The sequence below is a fragment of the Pelodiscus sinensis genome, chromosome 1, assembly GCF_049634645.1.
Source record: "Pelodiscus sinensis isolate JC-2024 chromosome 1, ASM4963464v1, whole genome shotgun sequence".
In the NCBI taxonomy this organism is placed as follows: Eukaryota; Metazoa; Chordata; order Testudines; family Trionychidae; genus Pelodiscus; species Pelodiscus sinensis.
In genome coordinates this window covers 194,352,552-194,374,389 of record NC_134711.1, presented here as the reverse complement: position 1 = coordinate 194,374,389, position 21,838 = coordinate 194,352,552, and the positions used below count along the sequence as shown (strand labels likewise).

General features: G+C 45.4%; 1 protein-coding gene across 8 annotated transcripts in view; it reads right to left on the bottom strand.

Annotated features, from left to right (window-relative positions):
- Positions 1–16,225, bottom strand: part of CASK (calcium/calmodulin dependent serine protein kinase) — a 363,612-nt gene extending 347,387 nt beyond the window's left edge. For 4 of the 8 annotated variants that reach the window (XM_075912913.1, XM_075912920.1, XM_075912925.1 and 1 more), the window contains exon 1: positions 15,610–16,224. In XM_075912913.1, the coding sequence (XP_075769028.1) occupies positions 15,610–15,668 (59 nt within the window). In that variant the 5' untranslated portion in view covers positions 15,669–16,224. Of the gene's footprint in view, positions 1–15,186; positions 15,222–15,609 lie in introns of those variants that run through there. The other 4 variants (XM_075912872.1, XM_075912888.1, XM_075912881.1 and 1 more) reach the window with 2 other exon arrangements.
- Positions 16,226–21,838: the final 5,613 nt, after the last annotated feature.

Sequence of the window (21,838 nt, the reverse complement as noted above, 5' to 3'; positions counted from 1 at the left end):
ATTTGAAATGCCAGACTAAATACATTAGCTGGCCACAGAATAAGACCGATATAGAATCATAGAATATTAGAAGTAGAAGGAACCTCGAGAGGTCACTGAATCCAGTCCTCTGTCCTCACAGGAGGACCAAGTACTGTATCATCCCTGACAGATGTGTATCCAACCTGCTCTTACATATATCCAGTGATGGAGAGTCCACAACCTCCCTAGACAATTTATTCTAGTGTTTAACAACCCTGACAGTTAGGAAGTTTTTTCTAATGTCCAACCTAAACCTCCCTTGCTGCAATTTAAGCCCATTGCTTCTTGTCCTATCATCAGGGGCCAGAGAGAACAATTTTTCTCCCTCCTCCCTGTAACACTCTTTTAGATACTTATAAGCTGCTATCATGTCCCCTCTCAGTCTTTTCTTTCCTAAACTAAACAAGCCCAATTCTTTCAATCTTCCCTCATAGGTCATATTTTCTAGACCTTTAATCATGTTTGTTGCTCTTCTCTGGACCATCTCCATTTTCTCCACATCTTTCTTGAAATACGATTCTCAGAAGTGGACACAAGAATCCAATTGAGGCCTATCAGTGCAGAGTAGAGCGGAAGAATGACTTCTCATATCTTGCTCACAACACTCCTATTAATGCATCCTAGAATCATGTTTGCTTTTTTTGCAAGTGTCACACTCTTGATTCATATTGCGCTTGTGGTCCACTATGACACCTAGGTCCCTTTCTGCAGTACTCTTTCCTAGACAATCACTTCCATTCTGTACGTGTGAAACCAGCGGCGGATTTGGGGTAGGGCAAGCGGGGCAGCCGCCCCAGGCCCCGCACTTGCAGAAGCCCCACGCATGCGCCGTGGCGCCACGGCGCATACACCGTGTCAAACGGGAAGGGGGCAAAACTGTGCTGCCCGGGGGCCCCCGGCGCTACCCAGGGGCCCCGCGGCACTATCATCCGCCCCTGTATGAAACTGATTGTTCCCTCCTAAGTGAAGTATTTTGCATATGTCCTTATTAAACTTCATCTTATTTGCTTCAAACCATTTCTCCAGTTTGTTGAGATCATTTTGAATTTTGACCCTGTCTTCCAAAGCACTTGCAATCCCTGCCAGCTTGGTGTCTTCTGCAAACTTAATAATGGTACTCTCTATGCAATCATCTAAATAAGGGGTTGGCAATAATTTTTAACCAGGGCCACTTCAAAAATTTTTGAACTGGCCCCGGGCCAGGCCTAATTCGGAAGGGGCTGGGCCATAATGCTTCTGGGCTTCCCTACCCCCAGATCATAATTGGTCTGGGGTGCACCCATGCCCCTGGCAGGGCAGGAAGAGGCTTCTCTCAGACCCCTGCCCCCAGGCCCTGATTGGCCTGAGGGTGGGGAGAGCACGTGAAGTCTCCTCCTGCCCTACCCACGACCTGCGAGGAGCACGCAGCACTTCAAAGCATCACAGGTTGCTCACAGGGCGGGAGGAGACGTCACATGCTCCTCCACCCCCAAGTCCTGATTGGTCTGGGAGTGGAAGAGCTATGCGAAATTTCCCTCGCCCTGCGTGAGCATACGGCACTTTGAAGTGCTGTGCGCTCCTCACAGGTTGGGAGGGAAGGGTGAAGAAAACTTTGCATGCTCCTCCTGCCCCTAGGCCAATCAGGGCTTGGGGGCGGGGGAGCATGTGATGTCTCCTCGCGCCCTGCAAGCAGCGCACAATGCTTCAAAGTGCTTTGTGCACTTCCCTGCCCCCAGACCCTAATTGGCCTGGGGGTGGGGGAACAGCAGGGACTCCACAGGCTGGAGCAACCCACCTGGCAGGCCGCATCTGGTACAGAGAGGCCCTTTTGCCCACCCCGATCTAAATAATCGATGAAGATATTAAACAGAACTGGTTCCAAAACAGACCCCTGTGGAACCCTACTTGTTATGCCCTTCCAGCATGATTGTGAACTGTTAATATCTACTCTCTGAAAACGGTTATCCTCTTCTGCATTTCAAAGCAGCAGCGCCACACAGCTGAGCCTGGGATCAGCTGTGCAGTGCTGCTGCGCGTGGAGCCTGGGGTCAGCTGGGGACTCCTCAGCTGATCCTGGGCTCCAGCACGGCATTTCTGCGGAACCTGGGGAATCCCCAGCTGACCCTAGTTCCATTTCAAATAGGCAGCACAGCATGGAATCCCCCGATGAGCCTGGGCTCCATGCTGCGCTGCCGCTTTGAAATGTACACGAGTCCCCACTGGGACTTCCCGCTGGCCCCAGGCTGCACACGGAGTTCCAGTGGGGGCTCCTGTACTTTTCAAAGGAGGAATGCGGAAGTGCCTATCGACTAGTCGAGTAGTTGATGGAAATTCCATCGACTACTTGGCTAATAAATTAACAGTTACTTAACATCCTTATATGGGACAGTTCCAGCCCATTAGCACCTGCACTACTATTAACAGGTAATTTTTTTTCTTTCCTCTCCCTTTTCTGTTATAATTCTTATAGTCCCCCTTTTTTCTCTACTCAGGCTCACCTGAAGAAGTAGGGTTTGCCCATGAAAGCTCATGCTGCTATATGTATATATTTGGTTAGTCTCTAAGGGTATGTCTACACTACCTAGTTCGTGCCGTGTGTAGCCGTGGGCACGGAGTCCACATTAGCGGACATTTAAAAATGGCGGCGCCCGGCAACATGCAAATGAAGCCCGGGAAATTCAAATCCCGGGCTTCATTTGCAAGTTCGTATGACTACATTAACCACCCTAGTTTGAAGTAGGGTGATAGTGTAGACATACCCTAAGGTACCACAGATCTACTTATTACTCTGACTCCAGCATAACTTTCCCATTAAGACAAGCATCCAACTTCCTTAGTTGAAATACTAAGTTTTACACAGAATTAATTTATAATAAATTCTAAGATTCAGCAAAGAGTTCAACAGCCATTATTTCAAAAAGTTTCCATTAGAGTTGAAAGTATTTGCGACAGGTGTTAGAAAAAAAAAGTCAGAGTCTGCCATGGCAAGCATGCTGCAACTAGAACACACCAAGAAAATTGCTCTTTTGAACACTACTCCCAGAAAAGACATGGGATTTAACTATATAAAAAGGACATAAAAAGCAGCCTAGGCTAAAGAGTGATGGCTGATCCTTGTTCACGCTTAAGTGACATCTAACAGCACAGGAAGGATTTTAATCCAAATTAATCCAAATAGAATTTCATGGGACAACTAAGGCACTTCTGTAATTGGAAGGGTTCCTCCTTGCTGAATATAAAGGTTTGCTGCAAATAATAGAGATGTTAATACCTCTCAAAGAAAAGATCACCGGAACACTTGACCTAAATTAGGGGGCCCCTACCAGCTATTCCCAATCATATATCCTAAGGTCCAGTCTCCGTATAGTACTAAACTAGTTATAACTTTGTCCACACTGGCGATTGTAAAGGTATATCAGTATAAAAATCCTTACTCCTGTATCACTTACTCCTCTTCACTTACAAGAATATGCTATACTGATCTGAGGCTCCTGTATACTGTCAATCACGCTGCCCAATGGGTTGTATTGGTTTATCTACAGAAATAGTTTAGAAAAAGCTATTAGTTGTAAAATATCTAGATATCATGACAGTATATCACTACTGCTGACATAGTAAGGACAGCTCATCTGAGGACATAGCAATATGGCCCTGAACATTAAAATGAAAAAACAAGAGGTCCCCTTTTGCCTTTATTTCTTAAGGCATGTCTATACAAGTTACAGCCATTTAAGTTATGCTTTGAATTTAAACCATTATAGTCATACATGTATTACTATATGTATTTAACTATACCAAGTATAATGCATAATAGGTATACAAATATACTTTACTGCATGCATTTAGAATTTTAAAAGCTGCAGGACCCCAGCTTGGAAGAAGGATGGAATCGCCAGCAGGACTGAGCACTAGCCAGTACGTAACAGCTGCCAACTCACCAAATACTTCTACTCCCCAGAAAAGAACCAAGAAATCTAGGTGACATGAGGAGCATAAACTGCCTAGTCCATTCATGCTGCATATAAGGAATGCCTTCCAAGTTCCCTTTTATACAAAATAACCACTGTCCTGGATCAGCTGAGACGTATGATGCATCTGAACAATCTAAATCTAAAATGCAAACATGTCCTATTAGACATACTAATCAATGAAGACAGATTATACAGGGTGCCTCAGCTTGCGTGGATCTAGCCTTCGAGGATTCTCCCCCAGCATTGGGGCACTTGCACTGGAGCTCCATCCTCCTGTCATCTCACTGTGGGGCTAGAGCACACAATCTACTAGCCTGGGCCCCTCAGGCACTCGTGTGTGGGGGATATGTGGAAAATTTCTCTCTCCTTCTCAGTCGGGGGCCATGTCAGTGACAATTTGGTTTTTACTTCTGACTTGTGTGAGGTCCCCAACTGATTTTTCTGTGGGTCCACAGCCCCCGACCCAAAAAAAGTTCCCCACTGTAGCGTTACATCATAATCTACTATTGAATACAGAACAGACAGTAATCACAAACTGAAACAGAGGATCCCAATGTGAAGGCCTTACCTTGTAATTATAACTTCCAGAATTACACCAGACTCTGAATGAAAGTTCTAGATGGAGTAGAGAGTTTGTTTTGCACACATATAATTTGGGTTACACTTTTATAATTGTCTCATCAGCAAAATATTTTGTGTTTCAGAGCACGGAAGACAGGGTTACTTACCTTGTGCAGAAAGTGAGATTCTTCAAGATGGTTGCTGGTGTGCATGCTCCACTTTAGGTATCTTGGCATTAGGGATATGAATGGGTTAACCATTACCCAGGAGCATCCCCCTTCCCCTCTGTGAGCAGCTGGGCTGGAGCAGCCCCTGCTTGGGGCCTGGGCCACTCCAGCCTGGCCGTAGCAGACTGCTCCAGTCCAGCGAGCTGAATCAGCACCTCTGCCCGCCCTCGTTTAATCAGTTAACCAGTTAAACATAACCTTTTACCAATTAACTAATTAAACAGGATTTTACATTCCTACTTGGCACCCTGCCCTTCAGAGAGCTGTGGTAGCAATGTTTGGCCATGCACGTGTAGCAGCTGTCTCGTGCCCCAGTTCCTTCTCTACCCAAAGAATCTGTGTGCAACTCCAAAGCAGAGAGGAAGAGAATGAGGGGTACAGCACCCACTAGGACAACAATCTTGAAGAACCTCAGTTACAGGACGAAGTGAGTAACCTTTCCTTCTTTGAAGGATGTCTCTGTGGGTACTCCACTTGAAGTGATTCTTGAGCAGTGGAGGGAAGGGCAGAGGTTTCAGAGTTGGTTCAATGGTGGTGGATAGCACCGTTGAGTCCAAAGTAGGGATGTTAAAATTAGATTAAACAACTATTTGATGAGTCGATAAGGGCACTTCCATTTTATAAAAAATGAAGCAAGAGCTGCCCGGCTGTTGCTACATGTCAAAGGCAGACATGCCATGCAGCCTTTGAAATGTACAAGAGACCCAGCAAGGGCTCTTGTGCATTTCAAAGATTGAAATGCCACCACTGCACACCTCCCACCCCCTCCGCCCCCCGAGAGCTGGAAGGGAACCAGCTTTTAAGCTGGCTCCCAGCAGCAATCCCTCCTCTCCCCCGCCCCCTACCTCTGTGATAGAGGCGGCAGGCCGGGAGGGGGGGGGGGAGCGACTAGTCAATTAGTCACTTACCATCCCTAGTCCAAACCAAGCAGCTGATAACTAAATACCTTTGCTATTTTAACACATATAGTATGGGCAGATGCCAGATGGTTGCTTTGCAAACATCCACGATGGGTACATTTTTCAGAAAAGCCATTGATGTAACACTCAGTCTAGTAGAGTATGTGCAAACTCCTGATGGAGTTGGTAGATTGCTGTTTTGGTAACACAAATGGGTATACCCAGATACTCATTTAGATAAAGGATTGGCCACCTTTTCAAACCAAAGAGCCAAACTACATCAAAATTCAGAACAAGTGATCAACAAAGAGCCATATAGGCAGGGCTTGACAATCTATGTAATCTACTCGCCCGGAAGAGCCAGGTTCGGGTGATCTGCGCATGCTGGCTGACGAGCGGGGCTCAACGCGGCTCAGCAAGCCCTGCATATAAGAATGCCCATTTGCATGACTGAAAATATACAACTTAATATTGTTGTTGTTAATTGACAATCATTAATAACCGCATAAATAGGTTATTTTAATGGGACTTCTGCTGCTGCATCTTTTTTGCACATTTCTTTGAAGTTTACACAATGACTGGTCAAATCCAGCTTCATGGACACATTCAAGCTGTCTTCTGTCAACCTTATGGCAGGGAGCTAGGGACGTGGGAGTGCAGGAGTCAGGGTTGGGGCGCATGAGGAGCTCAGGGCATAGGGTTCACGTGTATGATGGGCTCAAGGCACAGGGTTGAGGTGCATGGGGGTACAGGAGTGTTATGGCAGGGGGCTGGAGATGTGAGGGTGCAGGAATCTGGGTTGGGGTATAGGAGGGGCTCAGGGCTGGGGATTTGCGTGTATGATGGACTCAGGACACAAGGTTGGGGCTCAGGAGTGTTATATCAGGGAACTGGGGATGTGGGTGTGCAGGAGTTTGGGGATATAGGGGTATGACGGGCTCAGGGCAGGTGTTTCAGGTGTATGATGGGCTATGACACTATGGCAAGAGGGGACTGGGCCCCAAGTGGGGGCTTGTTGGCCAGGCTTCACTTATAATTAAAGTAAAATACTATGTCCAACACAAAAGGTTTTAACATTGTCTTTATGGTAGGAGTGAAGAACCTTTTTTGGGTCACGGGCCAATGACCCACAGAAAAATCTGTCTAAGCATGAGGGGGGCACTTATGTGCTTTCACGCCGCAGTGACAAGGCTTCACGCTGCTCCCATGCACCGTAAGGAAGCCTGCAGGGAGTCTCTCTCAGGGGAAAGAAAAAGGCAAAATGCACGGAGCCATTTTTTATTTCTGGTTTTCTGCATGCGGGGGGGGAAAGGACAGTGAACTGAGCCATTTTTCACTCCGATTTTTTTGCCGCATGCCGGATCCAGTGGGGAGGCTGGGGGTTCTCTCCCCCCACAGGACACCGGCAGTGGTGTTCCAGTCTTGGAGGAGTGTAAGGCTGTAGCGCCAGCACTGGCCCCCTGCTGTGTGGGGAGGGAGGATTTGAGAATATAGGATGCAGTGATAGGATCATACTGTCTTTGAAGAATGTAATAAAAGGTGAGTGTTCCATTAAAAGACCCTAATTTTCATACCTCATCGCCATCATTTGGCAAGACAGGTAAGCCACTCTCACTGAGAAGAGGATAAAATAAAGAAATGAGAGGCCAACAAAGCTGGGAAAAGCAATTGAGATATCTAAGTTATCTAAGATATCCAAGAGTGACGCTGCTGTTGCTCCAACTCAAGCCAAAGGTATTGGAGAAGGAACTGGGGGATGGTTGGCTGCACGTGCTAGATAACCACTTGGAGCAGTGCAAAACGGTTGCTGTGTACGTGTACGCAACTGGGCACTGCTACTACAAATCTCTGATTACAAGCACAGAGTAACAAGACACCTCAAGTGGAACGAAGCATTCCTGTCACATAAATAAGTCCAAAAACATTGTCATAATCCATTTAGGAATGTAATAGTATAGTCGATTAACCTATAAGCTTTTGCTTATTGATTAATGCTATAGACCAGTGGTCTCCAACCTTTTTCACCCAAGATCACTTTTAAATGCCAGAACAAGCCAAGATCTACCCCATTCCTTCCCCATGACCCCATCCCTTCCTTGAGGCCCATCTCCCTCTGTTCCCCTCCTCTCCATCACTGGCTATCCCCAGCCCTTATACACTCTTACTGGGTGAGACAGGAGATGCAGGCTCTGGGGTGGGAATGAGGGATTTGGATGTGGGAAGGGGTGAGAATTACAAGCTCTGGGAGGAAATGGATGCAGGAGGTGGTGAGGAAGGGGATGCTGGCTCAGGGAGGGGGCTCCAGGCTGGGGAGTGTTGGGGTCAGGTGGAGGGTTGGGGTACTGAGCAAGCCACAGGCTTGTGGATGTGAGGGTGCAGGAGTTTGGGTTGGGTGTGTGAAGGGCTCAGGACAGGGAGGTTGGGAGTGTGATGAGCTCAGGACACAGATTTGCAGTGTGTGGATGGTGCAAGTGTGTTGTGGGAGTGCAGGGAGTTTGGGGATGTGAGAGGCTCAGGGCAGGGGGTTCCAGTGTATAATAGGCTCAGATCTGGAGTCCGGGGGGGAAGGGGTGCAGGAGTGTTATGATGCTGCAGCCAGATGGGGGCTTGGCCCCAATTGAGGGCTTGTTGGCCAGGTTTCATTTTTAAATAAAATATTATGTCAAACACAAAAGGTGTCAGCATTTTCTTTATTTATGAGAGGAGCAGGGAACCTGTTTTGAGTCAGGGGTCACTGACCCACAACAATATTAGTTGGGGCCACACAAATGAGATGCAAAAAACCAACCCCTCCAAAACCCCCCAACCCTCACTAATGTTGGCTCAATTGTGCTGGTGGGGGCAAGGGACAGGGTGCTGGTGGGAGCAGGGGACAGGGTACTCCGGGGGAGGCAGGAAATCTGGCCAGGGGAGGGGACAGGGACAGCTGGGGCCAGTACCTGGGGATCCTGCAGCTGCGTGCAATGTCCAGGTCTCAGGAACATGCACTGTTTTCCCCTCCCCAAACAGCCGGTGCGTTTCCTGAAGAGCCGCGTCTGTCACACGCCTGTGATTTCCTTCCCCCTGTTGCCTTTCTGCGCAGGAGGTGGGGAGAGGAGGAGGAGTTCTGGGATCGCGCCAGCTCCAACTGCTCAGGAAGCGCACACGCCCTGCTCCTCCATTCCCCACGGCAACCGCACACTTCCTGAGCAGTTGGAGCTGGCGCGGTCCTGGGACTCCTATCCCACCCCTCCACCCCCGGTGCAGAAAGGCAACAGGGGAAGGAAATTGCCGGCGCACGACAGATCTGACATTTCAGGAAACACGCCAGCTGTTTGGGAGAGGAAGGAGCAGCCCGTGCACTTCTGGAAACCCCGGACGTGGCACACAGCTGTGGGACTTCCCCCTCTACCCCGCAGGAAGCTGGCACCACCTCCATTGTCGCTGGAGCTACTGTAAGCGGGGGCTTCTTCTTGGGGGTTGGGAGAAATGGCCTCATGATCGACTGGTCGAGCCCCCCGATCAACCAGTTGACTGCGATGGACGGGTTGGTAACCACGGCTATAGACTACACACATTTCCCTCTCAGTTAGTACATTTTTTAGCAGGCTGGCCAGCAGCCTGGCTCAGTCCCGGCTTGCGATGGGTTCAGAACCTACACCTGCTGCAGCTCTGCACTTAAAGTGTAGAAAGAGCTGGGAAGGCAGGCAAACCAGCTCAGTCCTAGCTCATGCGGAGTCTGGGAGCTCAGACTCCCCTTCCCACCCAAGACAGGGACTGCTGCCACCTTCTCAGAAGCAATAGTACAGGGCGACAGGCAGCTGGTTCGTGGGGGGAGCTGATTTTTAAACTGGCTCCCCTTGCAAACTAGCTCCCACCCGGCACCCCGCACTGCTGCCTCTGACAGAGAGCTGTCCGGACCCAACCTCAGGGACTATAGAATAATTGACTAACCGATAATTTCGGGAGGTTACTTGACTATTCAATTAACCGATATTTAACATCCCTAAAGCTAATTATCTTTTTGCAAGTTTGAGAATGGAAGAATTTGTTTGTAATTTGGTGACTATCAACCACAAAAGTCTGACCATGTAAATTTAAAATTTCTGTAGACCCTCTGGAAAAAACCTTGATTTTTACATTCCCGTTCCTGACTGAAAAGATCCTGAAGGAAGTTTTGCAAAGGCAGACATTTATATCTGTAATGAAAAATGCTTTATTTTTATTTATTTCAAATTGTAGATCTCCAGCAATCTTCTGATGACTTAACTTAAGGCCTTGAGGGTCTACAAGCCATTTTCATGCTATTGTTCTATAAATCAAATAAACTAATCTTTGACCTTCTGCAATAATTCATGTAGCTGAGCAGGAAAGAGAAGAAGAGAAAAGTGGGGTTTGCTACAAATTGACAATAGTCCAATATGTAGTAGTCTATCAAGATTAAAAAGATTATTTAAATGATTTGAACGTATGGCACAAAATACCTACTTTCACCTCAAACCTGGCCTATCAATTTTGAGGACAATATCAGTTTGTGGATTTTAAATAGAGTACCAAAATTCATCTTAAAAAGGAAAAACCAAGTTGTAATTCTAATTGGAATAATCGTTAACTACACATACAATGTACATATGGTTTAAGAATACCAATAATAGCAGAACAATTTATAAGTTGTTAAATAAAAAAAGATTAAAAGGAAAATATTTTTCAAAGTTAATGCTTGAATAATGACTACTGAATATTAAGAAGTGACCTTTGCTACAGACTATATTAGGATTACTATAGACTGATTGCCTTTCACTTGTATCATGAACTCTACATGAAAGATTATTAGACTATAAAAGTCATGAACAACTTTTAGAGCTTTTGGTTAAGGACAAAATACAATGCACCTTTTTTGTACTACTATTTTGTCCTTTGCCGTAACAAGGAGAAAGTCTGAAAAAGGAATGCTTTCTACAATATGGAAAGGAGTCTAATGGCTGGGAAAAGATGCTGTTTAATAAGTACCATTTCAAATATGTAGGTTCTTAGGAGTCAAGGCCAGAATGGACTTTTGATCATCTAGTCTGAATTCCTGCATAACACAGGCTATAAAACTTCCCCACCACAATTCCTATAGCATCTCTTTTTAAAAACATTGATTTAAAAATTGTCAATGATAGAGAATCCACCAAGATGCTGGGTAATTGGTTCCAATGGTTAATTACTGTCACTTAACAATGTGTGCCTTATTTCCATTCTGAATTTCAAGAGCCCCAGCTTCTAGCTATTGGATCCTGTTACACCTTTCTTTGCTAGACTGAGCAGCCCGTCAAATAATTGCTGTCCACGTAGATACTTACAGACTGTAATCAAATCTTTCCTTAACCTTCTCCTTGTCTCGTCAGACACAGCATTAAATAAACATACTATAATGTAATTCTATAATGCAGCTAAATATTCTCTAACAGAAATACAATTGCAAGGTGTAAAAGTCAAACCAAGTAAAAAAAGGGCTATTGTGAAGTTTTAAATAAAACCACCACTATAAGAATTTAAGCAAATGTTTTGTATCTGCCAAATAGAATCTTCAGCTAATTAGATTCTGTTGAAGAAAAAATATACTATTGTGACCTTATATGCTTAAACCTATTTCAAACAACTGACCCATTCATCTTAAACATCTTCTCTGTTGCACAAGATAGGTAAAACATTGCAGAAACAGGTAAAACATTGCAGAAACAGAAGTTCAGAAATAATTAAAAGAAAGCCCCTACAAACATGGCAAAACCTTGCTTCCTCAAAATTATTTCAAGATAAAGTCAGAGTGATGAAACCATTCCTACACCTTACAAAAATCCCAGCCACTTTATCAGTTCCTCAAAAACACAGACTAGGACCTACATTTTTACCAGCTCTGAAATTGGATCCTATTACAGTAGATACTAAAAGATCACTGTAAATGCTTTATCTGATATCAGATAAAGAATGATACTTGGTACCTGTTCCAAAACATCAACTATCTTGCCATTTCTCAAAGCTAGAAAAGTAGCATATATCTGAATCTTCTTTTACCAATCCTTTCACATAGCTGCAAGTGTGACAGTATCATTCAATACTGCAACAGTTCTCAGAACTGGCACAGTAGTATTATAGGCAGAAAGATGCAATTGCTTTTTTTGCACCTTAGATTTATTTGGGGGAAGAGAAGTTGTTTTAGATCTTTTTTTATTGTTCAGTTTTAGATTTCCTTTAATTTTGTTTAAAAAGTGTCATTACATGCCATTGGGGTTTTTTTTTAAACCATCCTTTTTATGTTTCACACACTAAAAGATACCAGTATAAGTAGCAGAAAGCATACTGAAAGCCAGCAATAGTGTTCTCAGCCTAGTGCAAGTAAAAAACAAAATGAAAACATGAAGCGACATTAAACTGAGTTATGTAAAGATTCTCAGATCTGAATAGTTAAAGTCATTAGTAACACAAGAGGGCTTTTTAAAAAATAATATTTTAATCTTGCCAATGTAAATTTAATATGAATTTACTGCAGTGTAAGGCATTAGACTGAAATATTTACAGTTAAAGCATTCTGACTGCAGTTACTTACGCTGATGTCTATGAAAGCAACCTGTAGTCTATGTTGTTGTGAACATCAGACAGTCTCCATGTTACCATTAGATGAGTGCCATAAATCAATGTGAACCTTAGAAGCCTAGAAAATCAAAGCTGAAACAAAATCCTTACCCAGCAAGGACTGAAAACAATACTGAATATAAAATACATTTTTTGATCTTGTGTGTTCTATACCCATGTTCCCTCTTCCACATTAAAAAGAAACCAGATATTATTTTTGGCCTCCAAACACTGTATCACATTGTATTGGCCTCCAAACACTGTATCATATTGTATAGAATGAGCTCAATTATTTTAATGGCAAAATTCTTCACCCGTGTTAAATTGTACACAAACTACTATATGCTATGTTAAGTATTAAGGTTTTTAATTAAAAATGCATGATTATCTCTGATTTATAAATCTAACTAATTGTCTCACTAATGGAAGGAAAACATAGCATATGCCCCTCTCAACAGCAAAGAAGAGTTGCTTCCAAATAAAGCAAGACTTAAAGATTTGTCTATAACTGATCATGTGAAGGATCACATGAGTACTTGCTAATTCTTCACGCTACTCAGAGTACAAATGGATGTGCACAAGGTTGTCAACAAATTCAAGACTTAACGTAGGACTCGCATGGTAACACAACCAATGGCATCCTAAAGGACACCACTGAATTTTATGTGAAAGGTGAAAAAGTTTAACAATGTATAGAAAATTCATAGTTCGGATTATTTTTTCTATGTAATACATGTTTCACTTTAGTGATAAAGAAGTCTATTACATTCATAAAAGTGTATCTATTCCTTCACTGTCCTTACATTCCTTTCCTCCAATATCCATCTTACATGCCTATTAACAGAACTTAAGCATGGGAAACACTACTTCACTGTTCTCTGGCTGTTTATTATCACAACCTTGATTTCAACCAGTTAATTAGTATGAGATTACAATACAACACATCCAAACAGTTTAAGCAACTAAGAATACTACTCTGTTCAGATAAGAATTGCTTATTTTATTTTACCTGTGTACTTTTTCATTAAAATTTTATTTACCTAGAGTTGAAAAGACGACAAACACAGCAAAGAGCACTTGTGTATGTTACTCTGAGATTTAATCTCCAAGCTAAACCGGGTTTCCAGATGAACATTTCAAAAATATAAGGATATAGGTCTAAGATTTGTTAAACCTCCAAAGCTGTGTAATACATGAACACTACCATTCTCCTTTTCAGAGAAAAAACATGTTTACAGGGAGCCTATATAAGATGGCAATGGTAGCAATATTTCATGTGTCTTCAATGCAAGCCAAGGCCAGGTATGCTATTTTGCAAGAGCTGAATTACTGTAGCAATCAGTAATAAGTCACAGGAATGTGCAGACATTTAGTTGCTGTTTAATTGGAACATGCTTAGCAAGATGCATATGCAGCAATACAAATCAATTTTACACTAGCCTTCCTCAGATTGCTCGAAAATGAATAAACTACACACATCTGAGATAGAACAAAGTAAGAAACTACAACTATAGCTCCCAACAGGTATATTTGAGATATTATTCAAGTGAAAATAATGCCAATAATACAAATAATGGAGTTATTTAAATAGTCTTTAAGAGCAATGATATCTGACCTCTACAAAAAAGAAATAAGTAGTCATAACTAGTTAGCATCCCTGACAGCATGACAATCCAACCTATTTTTTGTGACATTGCTGTGTCACTTTTAACACTATTAACCCACTTACATCACAAAAACATTGGTTTACAGACCACATGAATCAGAAAACTATTTAGAAAATTTAAATAATGTATTTGCACACAAAATAAGTCATTTTACAGTGTTGGCTATAACCACTAGACACATATATTATGCCTGTTATGCCCTTTTTACTACCCATAACTATGTATGAGTACTACAATTCACACACAATACTATCACCTGAAGAAATCTTGTGACAACACAACACATGATCAGAAAATGTTCTTCCTACTGGTATTAGTTTTGTCCAATTTCTTAACCATAGCTTTTTACCATCTGATCAGCATTAGTTAAGCCATTTTTTCTGCTATCCAACAAAAGCTTCTTTAAAGCTTTATAGCTGACAAGGTGTCTTATAAAGGCAATAGGTGCTGTTAAGACAATTGAGCCCTATAATAAACAATAAAATGAAAAGTGATCAAATATTTGTAGTTAAGAACAAAGAAATCTGATCTTAAGACTGACATGATTGTTTCCTCAGAGTTACACTGTCATTGGAGAAAGATGAGTATTTTAGCTCTAGTTTTCAAATCAAACAATTACTGACATTTAAGGTAAGTCATATTGCAAAACATTAAAAAAATAAAAGAACACTTTTTTTTTAAATCAAGAATATATTGTAACTAGTGATCCTTACACAAGGCTTCTAAAAACAGTGAGCAACAAAATGAAAACAGTTTCACTGCTGAAACACCTACAACCTCAATTTTCGAACAAGAAATATGCATAAAATTAGGAAGTTATAAGACTGCAAATATGGTGCATGTCCTTTTCATATCCATTTTGCAACCAAAACATCTATGCCCTGAAGATATGAAATGTGAGAAGACTGATAAAATGGGTTTCAATACTGGACTGTCACAGAAGAGGGGGAACTTCAGCTTCAATTTTCCATCAACGTCCCGATCAGACTGAGTCTCTGCATTTTTTCTAGTATAATTACCCAACACAGATCGATAAAAAAAAAGGTGGAGGACTCGAACTGTCAATTTCAATACATCCTACCCCACTGGTGAACCATCAGCGGTGCCACGTTAACAGCTATCCCAACTTGGGTGTGATGCACGCCTTCAACATCGGTTTAACAGCAGTTGCATAATAAGCCCCCAAAAGGCCAAATTCTTTTCCTGCGTCGTTGTTCCGAGCGGGCGGTGGGCAACGCAAGGGGCTCACACGGGAGCTGAGCATTACCTGAGTATCATCACCGGCATTGCCACTAGCGAGCTGGTTACTATGCAGCAAAGCACAAGCAGGCACCTGGCGCCCCAACGCGCAGATGCCCCCACGGAGAGGCGGTTCTACGGAGGAGCCTTTCCCTGCTCCACAGAGCCGGGCTGGGGAAAGCGGCGGCTGCTCTCGGCAGCCTGGCTGGGAGCCGGGGAGCGCGGCGGCCGGAGGAGAGAGACCGGGTCGCTGCTCCCCTCCGCGCCCATGCTCCGAGAGGCGGGCGCCGCCGTGAAGCCACTGCGGCCGCACGTAGCGGGGGGAGCGGGGGACACACGGGCACGGCGGCGGCGGCTCAGGTGGGCGCCGAGCGGAGCATCCCTCTCCCCGCGCGCAGGGGCCGGGCCGCTCGCTGCTGCTGCCGCCGCCCCCCGCCTCCGCGGAACTTACTTGCCGATCACCTCGCAGAGCTCGTACACGTCCTCGAACAGCACGTCGTCGTCGGCCATGGTCCAGGCGGGGGGGGACCCGCCGGAGAGGCGGCCCGGGGGAGGGGGGCCCGCGGGCACGATCCCCTCCGCGCTCCCCGTCGGGCACCACCTTCGATCCCAGCCTCCGCCGCCGCCGCCCGGGGGCTCCCGCGGCCACGCCGGGAATCCCCGCTCCTCCTGCGGGCCGCGGCCGCCCCGCGCGCCTCACGCTGGCTCCGGGCTCCCGCGGCCCCGCCCGCTTCAATCGCTCGCTCGCTCCCTCCCGCCCTTCGCCGGCCGCGGATCCGGCTAGCGGGGCGGAGCGGGCACCATGCAGGGGCCGGGTAGCGGAGGAGGCGGTGCGCGCGCGCGAGAGAGAGGGGGGGAGGGGAAGGGGAGGCAGGCGCGACCCCGAGCCGCACTCCGGGGCTAACGGCGGCGATAAAGCGCTTTACCGGCCGGCCGGCGGGCGCGCGCGCCACCACGGCCACTTCCCCAGCCCCGTCACGCAAGAGAGCAGGCGCGCGCGCGCGCGCCCCCCACCAAGCAAGCACGCGGGCACCTTCTTCCCTCCCTCGCCACAAACGCGCGCAGAGCCACGCCCACTATCCCCCCGGGAAAACTGGGACTGGGCGCTGTGCGCAGGCGCGCCGCGGTGCCACATGACGTCATGGGGAGGGGTCGAGCAGGGCGGAGGGGGTAGGCGGGTTCCCATGTGAAGCTCGGGGCGGGGCCATCCCCCTGCCTAGTTTCTGAGGCAGGAGGCGCGCGCTGTGTGGCTCATTGAGGAGCGGGGAGGGGGGAGTCGTAGGGCCGGGAGGCCGCGCCCAGAACCCGCCGTGGGACCAAGGCGCTTGTCGGCAGCAGCGGCCGCGTGCGCTCAGCGCCCGGGGATAGTAGAGCGGCGCGGGGAGCAGCTGCCGTAGGGTGTCTCCGCCCGACGCGGGGGTTTGACGGGCGCAGCTTGGCCGGGCGAGGAAGTAGCCAGCCAGCCAGCCAGACGGACCGTGCAGCAAGTGCTGGCGGCGTCCCGCGGGAACAGCCCGAAGGGAAGAGGAGAGAAGACCTTGCTAATCTCACTCTCAATGACTGCTGCCAGGTGGCAAGGAGGTTCACAGCGACGTGCAGTCGCTTTTAAGGTGGCAGCCCCGCCTCTCGCCTTTGCTTGTCAAATGCTTTGCTCGTAGTCCAGTGAAATGAACGTTTAAAGCGCCATTCGTTTCCCAGTCCACAAGTTGGTCAATATCGTTTCTAGTAACAATCATGCCAGCAGTTTCAGCAGGAATGTATAGAACCTCGTTCCCCTAAAACAGGGCACAGTGGAGCCCTTTTAGTTATAAAAGGGGAAAAGTCAACCTCTCCAACTCAGGTTTCATCCAAATATGAATGGTTGATAAGAATTGATCACTGATAAGAACTGATCATCTGAAGAAGTGGGCTGTGCCCACGAAAGCTCATCATACCATCTACATGTTTGTTAGTCTATAAAGTGCTACCAGACCATTTGCTTGCTGTTTTTCACTGATAGGGAGCCATAAACTGCACAGAACTGTGTCAGGCTGCATAACACTGATAGTATCAGAAATATATTCTGATGTAAAGAGAATGCTAGTGAGAATGTGACAAAGGTGTACATATTTACTTTCTCAGTCTCAGCGAAAAATACATTGTGGACCTATTCTGCATCTTAAAACAGTAAATGTCTGACATGGTCTGGTGCTTGTCAGGAGTTTCCCAGTCAGTTCCGGAGACATCAGCAATAAACCCATAATAAGAAGCCTAAGTAATTCCTAGACTGTATCAAATAACTCAGTCAACTGGGCTTGGAAGTATGAGATGTAGCATGGTAGTCTGTGGAGTATTACTACTCCATTTCTCAAATGCAAGTCAGAATCCTCTCAAGTCCAATACAAATGAGATGTCTGTATCACCACCTTAACACTCCTGTTCCATAGTGAACCAAATCAGCTAGTAATAGAAATGTAGCTGTGTTAGTCTGGGGTAGCTGAAGCAAAATGCAGGACTAGATAGCACTTTAAAGACTAACAAGATGGTTTATTAGATGATGAGCTTTCATGGGTCTGGCCCACAAAAGCTCATCATCTAATAAACCATCTTGTTAGTCTTTAAAGTGCTACCTAGTCCTGCATTTTGCTTCAAATCAGCTAGGACAGTCTTGCACGCTCTCACTCACACACACACACACACTCTTGCACGCGCGCGCTCTCTCTCTCTCTCTCTCACACACACACACACACACACACACACACACACACACACAAAAAATCCAGAGGTTGATTTGTGATTAAGCCATAGATGATGATGATTTTATAGAACAGCATGAACTAGGACGAACACCTACAGTCATGTTGCTCACATGCCTGGTCTCCCCATGTAGTGCAGCTAGCCCATGTTTGGACATTGCTGTTTGGTGTGATCTAATGCATTGAAAAATAAAGATTTTTGCTCTTCAAAAGCATCTGTAAAAGGCAGAGCTAAAAGACAATCTTGATAGGGACTGTTTGGCAGTATCAAAAGAGGAGGAGGAACTTCTGCATGTGAAGTGCCCCTATTTAATAGGGAACATTATTTTAAAGCTGTGTACTTGCCATTCCTTTTTGCCTTTCCCCCATGAACTATACCCATGTAAACAGTTTAGTCTAATATTTTAAATAGAGTTAAAAGCCAAGGTATGTTCTTATTTTTCCTGTCCCCAATTTTTATGTTGATCATTTTAGATTAAATTATACAAATTGAAGTAAATCTCTTCCATGCTCCATCAACTTAAGCATTTTTTTAAACCAGTGAAGTTACACAAAGTTATGGCTAATAAACAAGCTGAACTTTATTTTGACCATGTTTTTTACCATTATCTTAAACATGTCATCACTGAATTAAAATTATGTAGCAATATTGTAAAATAAGAATTTAAAATCAGGACACCTTCATAAAAGTTATACACTGATTTTGAAAGAACCTATGAAAATCACTCCATAGGGACTCGGACTCTGCTTTTCTTTCACACTTAACACTCCCATTGGAGTTTAGATGCATAAAAAAAAATGCCGGGCTTTTGGATGCATAAAAAATTTGCCAGAGCTCCTGCTCAAGAAGAGATCCTACAGAAAGTAATTTGGCTATTAGCATATAGACTGGCGGGATGCATATTTCCACCTTCTGTCATCATTTAAAGAAGGAGTTCTCAGTCCTAGATGAGATTTTGTTTAAGGCATCAAGATAGAAAAATATGCTTAAAAAGATACATTGAGGTCATTTGAGAATCAAAAAATCTACAAGGACGACCTGGGACATAACCAAGAAAGCTGTTAAGACTTGTCACATATGCCAAAAATATAGGTCAAGTCAAGCAAAAGAGCCCATGTTGGTAGCCCAGGAAAAACTGACACCCAGGAACAAAATAGGAATAGATTTGTTTATATTCACTGGAAAAAAATATGTTCTTGTTTTAGGCTTTTTTTCCTCACTTCCCTGAGATAAGATTACTAGAAGAAACTACAGTCAGTAAATCCCCTAGACTGGGAAGCAGATTTTTGCTAGACTCAGTATGCCTGACATGGTAATATTTAAAAAGTCTCAGGGAGGTAGTCTGGAACTTTAAAAACAATGAATAATCTTGTGTCACTTTAGAGACTAACAAAATATATATTATCATGAGTTTTTGTGGCAAAACCACACAAGGCGCCTCTGTTAATCTCTAAAATGACATAGGGCTACTTATGGTAATGTTTGACAACGGACCGCTCTTCCCTGTGTTCTTGCAGTATTATTTCCACTGCTTCAATATTTAAAGGTGATTGCATTTCCTGATGTAACATGGTTTTGTCCGAGGGGTCCCCTACAGGATGGGGAAGATCAGGATTTGGATGAAAAAACCCACCTCTGTGATTTCCAACATCTCATGGTCAATAGTGGCGATGTTCTAAATCCCACAGAACTGAAATAAATGATTCCCTAATCATTAGGGCCTAATGGAAGGGATATAACAGGAGACTCAGCAAAATTTGCATGCTGCTCTTGACCAATGTGTCAAATCTTCTACCTGCCACCTTGACGATGAGGCTGGCATGAAGACATGGTGTACAGACAAATTATTTCCTCCTTTGAGATTTCTGATGTTTTCTGTATGGTTCAGATGTATAATGACTTCCTCTATTGTGGTTGAAGCATAAAATGTTTCTGCTTTTGTGTAGACTACTGTGGACCACAATCTTGTCTGAGAGTGTAAAGCATCATCTGTCTTTACAATAAAAACTTCAGTTGTAACTTGTAGCCTCTGATAACTGGACCTGCGAGGTTTCTTTATGACGGTTGCCAGGGTTTTATAAACTTTCAGCAGCACCCAGGGCCACAAGAAGGGATATATCGGGGTCAGCAACCTTTCCAAAGTGGTGTGCCAAGGTTTAACCCTCCTGCCCTGGGCTGTGCCATGCTCCCGGGGCAGGGGTTGTCTACACTGTGCACCCTGTGGACCACCTTAGTCAATGCAAACCTTTCCTGGACTACCTGTTGCTAATGAAAACCCACCATTAATTACATAATTACACCCGAGCCATTTTGCTAGTGCTGCAGCTGTGGAGAAGAGTTTAATTTAAATTATTAAACAGATTAAGCATTTTAACTTTCTCATGTAAGTTTATCAAATTTCATTTAAAATAAAGTAGAATATTATGTCCAATACAAAAGGTTTCAATGTTTCTTTATTTATGGCAGGGTGGGGAACCTTTTCTGGGTTGGGGGCCCCTGACCCACAGGAAAATCAGTTGTGGACCACACAAGTGAGAAACAAAAAAACTCTTCCCCAACCCTCACTGATGTGGCCCCCAACTGACACACCTCACTCCTCTGGTGCTCCAGCCCCATAGGGTGAGGGGAAGGGGCAGGGAGGACTGAGGTTCAGGGTTTCCCAGAGGCAAGATTTACTTTTCTGGGGTTCCAGAGTTAGTGGATTTTGTGGGGCCCCTTATGCTCTGGGATGGGAACAAAAATGAGAGGTTCAGTGTGTGAAACAGGGCTGCCAGCAGATGGGTTAGGGATGCAGGATTTGGGTGGGAGGTGTGGTGCAGGACAAAGTGAGGATGTCAGGGTCTGGAAGGGAGTTTGGCTGCAGGAGAGCATGTGGGTGGAGGATACAAGAGGGAATTTGGAGGCAGGAGGGGGAGTAACGCAGAAAAGGTGAGAGGGTGAGAATGCAGCCAAATAGCTAGTTGGGGACAGAGGCAAAGAAGTGGGGCATAAAGGAAAGTGCAGCTTCTGCAAAGTACAATTGTATTCCCCCCTCACATCTTCCCTCTGCTCCAGCCTCGCACCCCTCAGCCCTCTGGTCCCGCCCACCCCCAGCTTGCTCCCCTGCATTGCTCTATGCCCCTAAGTGTAATTCCTGCCCCCTCCCATCCTGCCCCACATCTTCCTTCACCCTCCTCCTGCCCCCACATTGTTGTGCTCCCAGCACACTCATGAGCAGGCAAGCAACGCTGGAACTCACAGCCCCTGGGAGCAGCACTGGGGTGAGCAGAGCCCGGGGCTGCCCAGGGCTGGCTTCAGCCTAGCCAGGCACAACAGTGCACTGGGGAAGGGGCTCCCCAACCCCGCGTACAGTCCGCTGGGAGCAGCATGGCGCACCCTGGACCCAGCACGCCACATGTGACCAGCCAACCAGCAGAGCAGGCCCAGCCCCGCCTCTCCTGAAGCAAGAAGCCTGTAGTGCAGGAGGAGGGGTTAACCCCTTAGCTCTGAGGTGCTGCAAACCCAGGCCTGGCAGGGGCAGCCCCAAGGACATGCATGAACCTCCAGCAGGAGGCTGGAGCTGCAACATGAGCTCCCTGCTCCATGGGAGGAGGAGTGGAGCTAAGCTCCCACCCCGCGTGCTAATCAAAATCGTCTTATGGGCTGCTTGTGGCACGTGTGCCGAGGGCTGCCAACCCCTGCCGGATATATGAACCTCAAGCTGACCTTTGAAAATCAAGGTTTGAAGTGCCTCTGATATATTGAGTCTTTTGATGAGTTTACAGATGAAATCCCAATTTCAATTATATTTAACTAATAAGGATTACTAACTGATGACTAGACATAGAATTTTTCTCCCAGTCATATAAATCTAGCTCTTGAGCTCCCTGTCTTGAGGTGTAGCTTTCTGTTGATTATGTCTACACAGTACAACCAGTGACCCAATCATCTTTAAAAATTGCTCA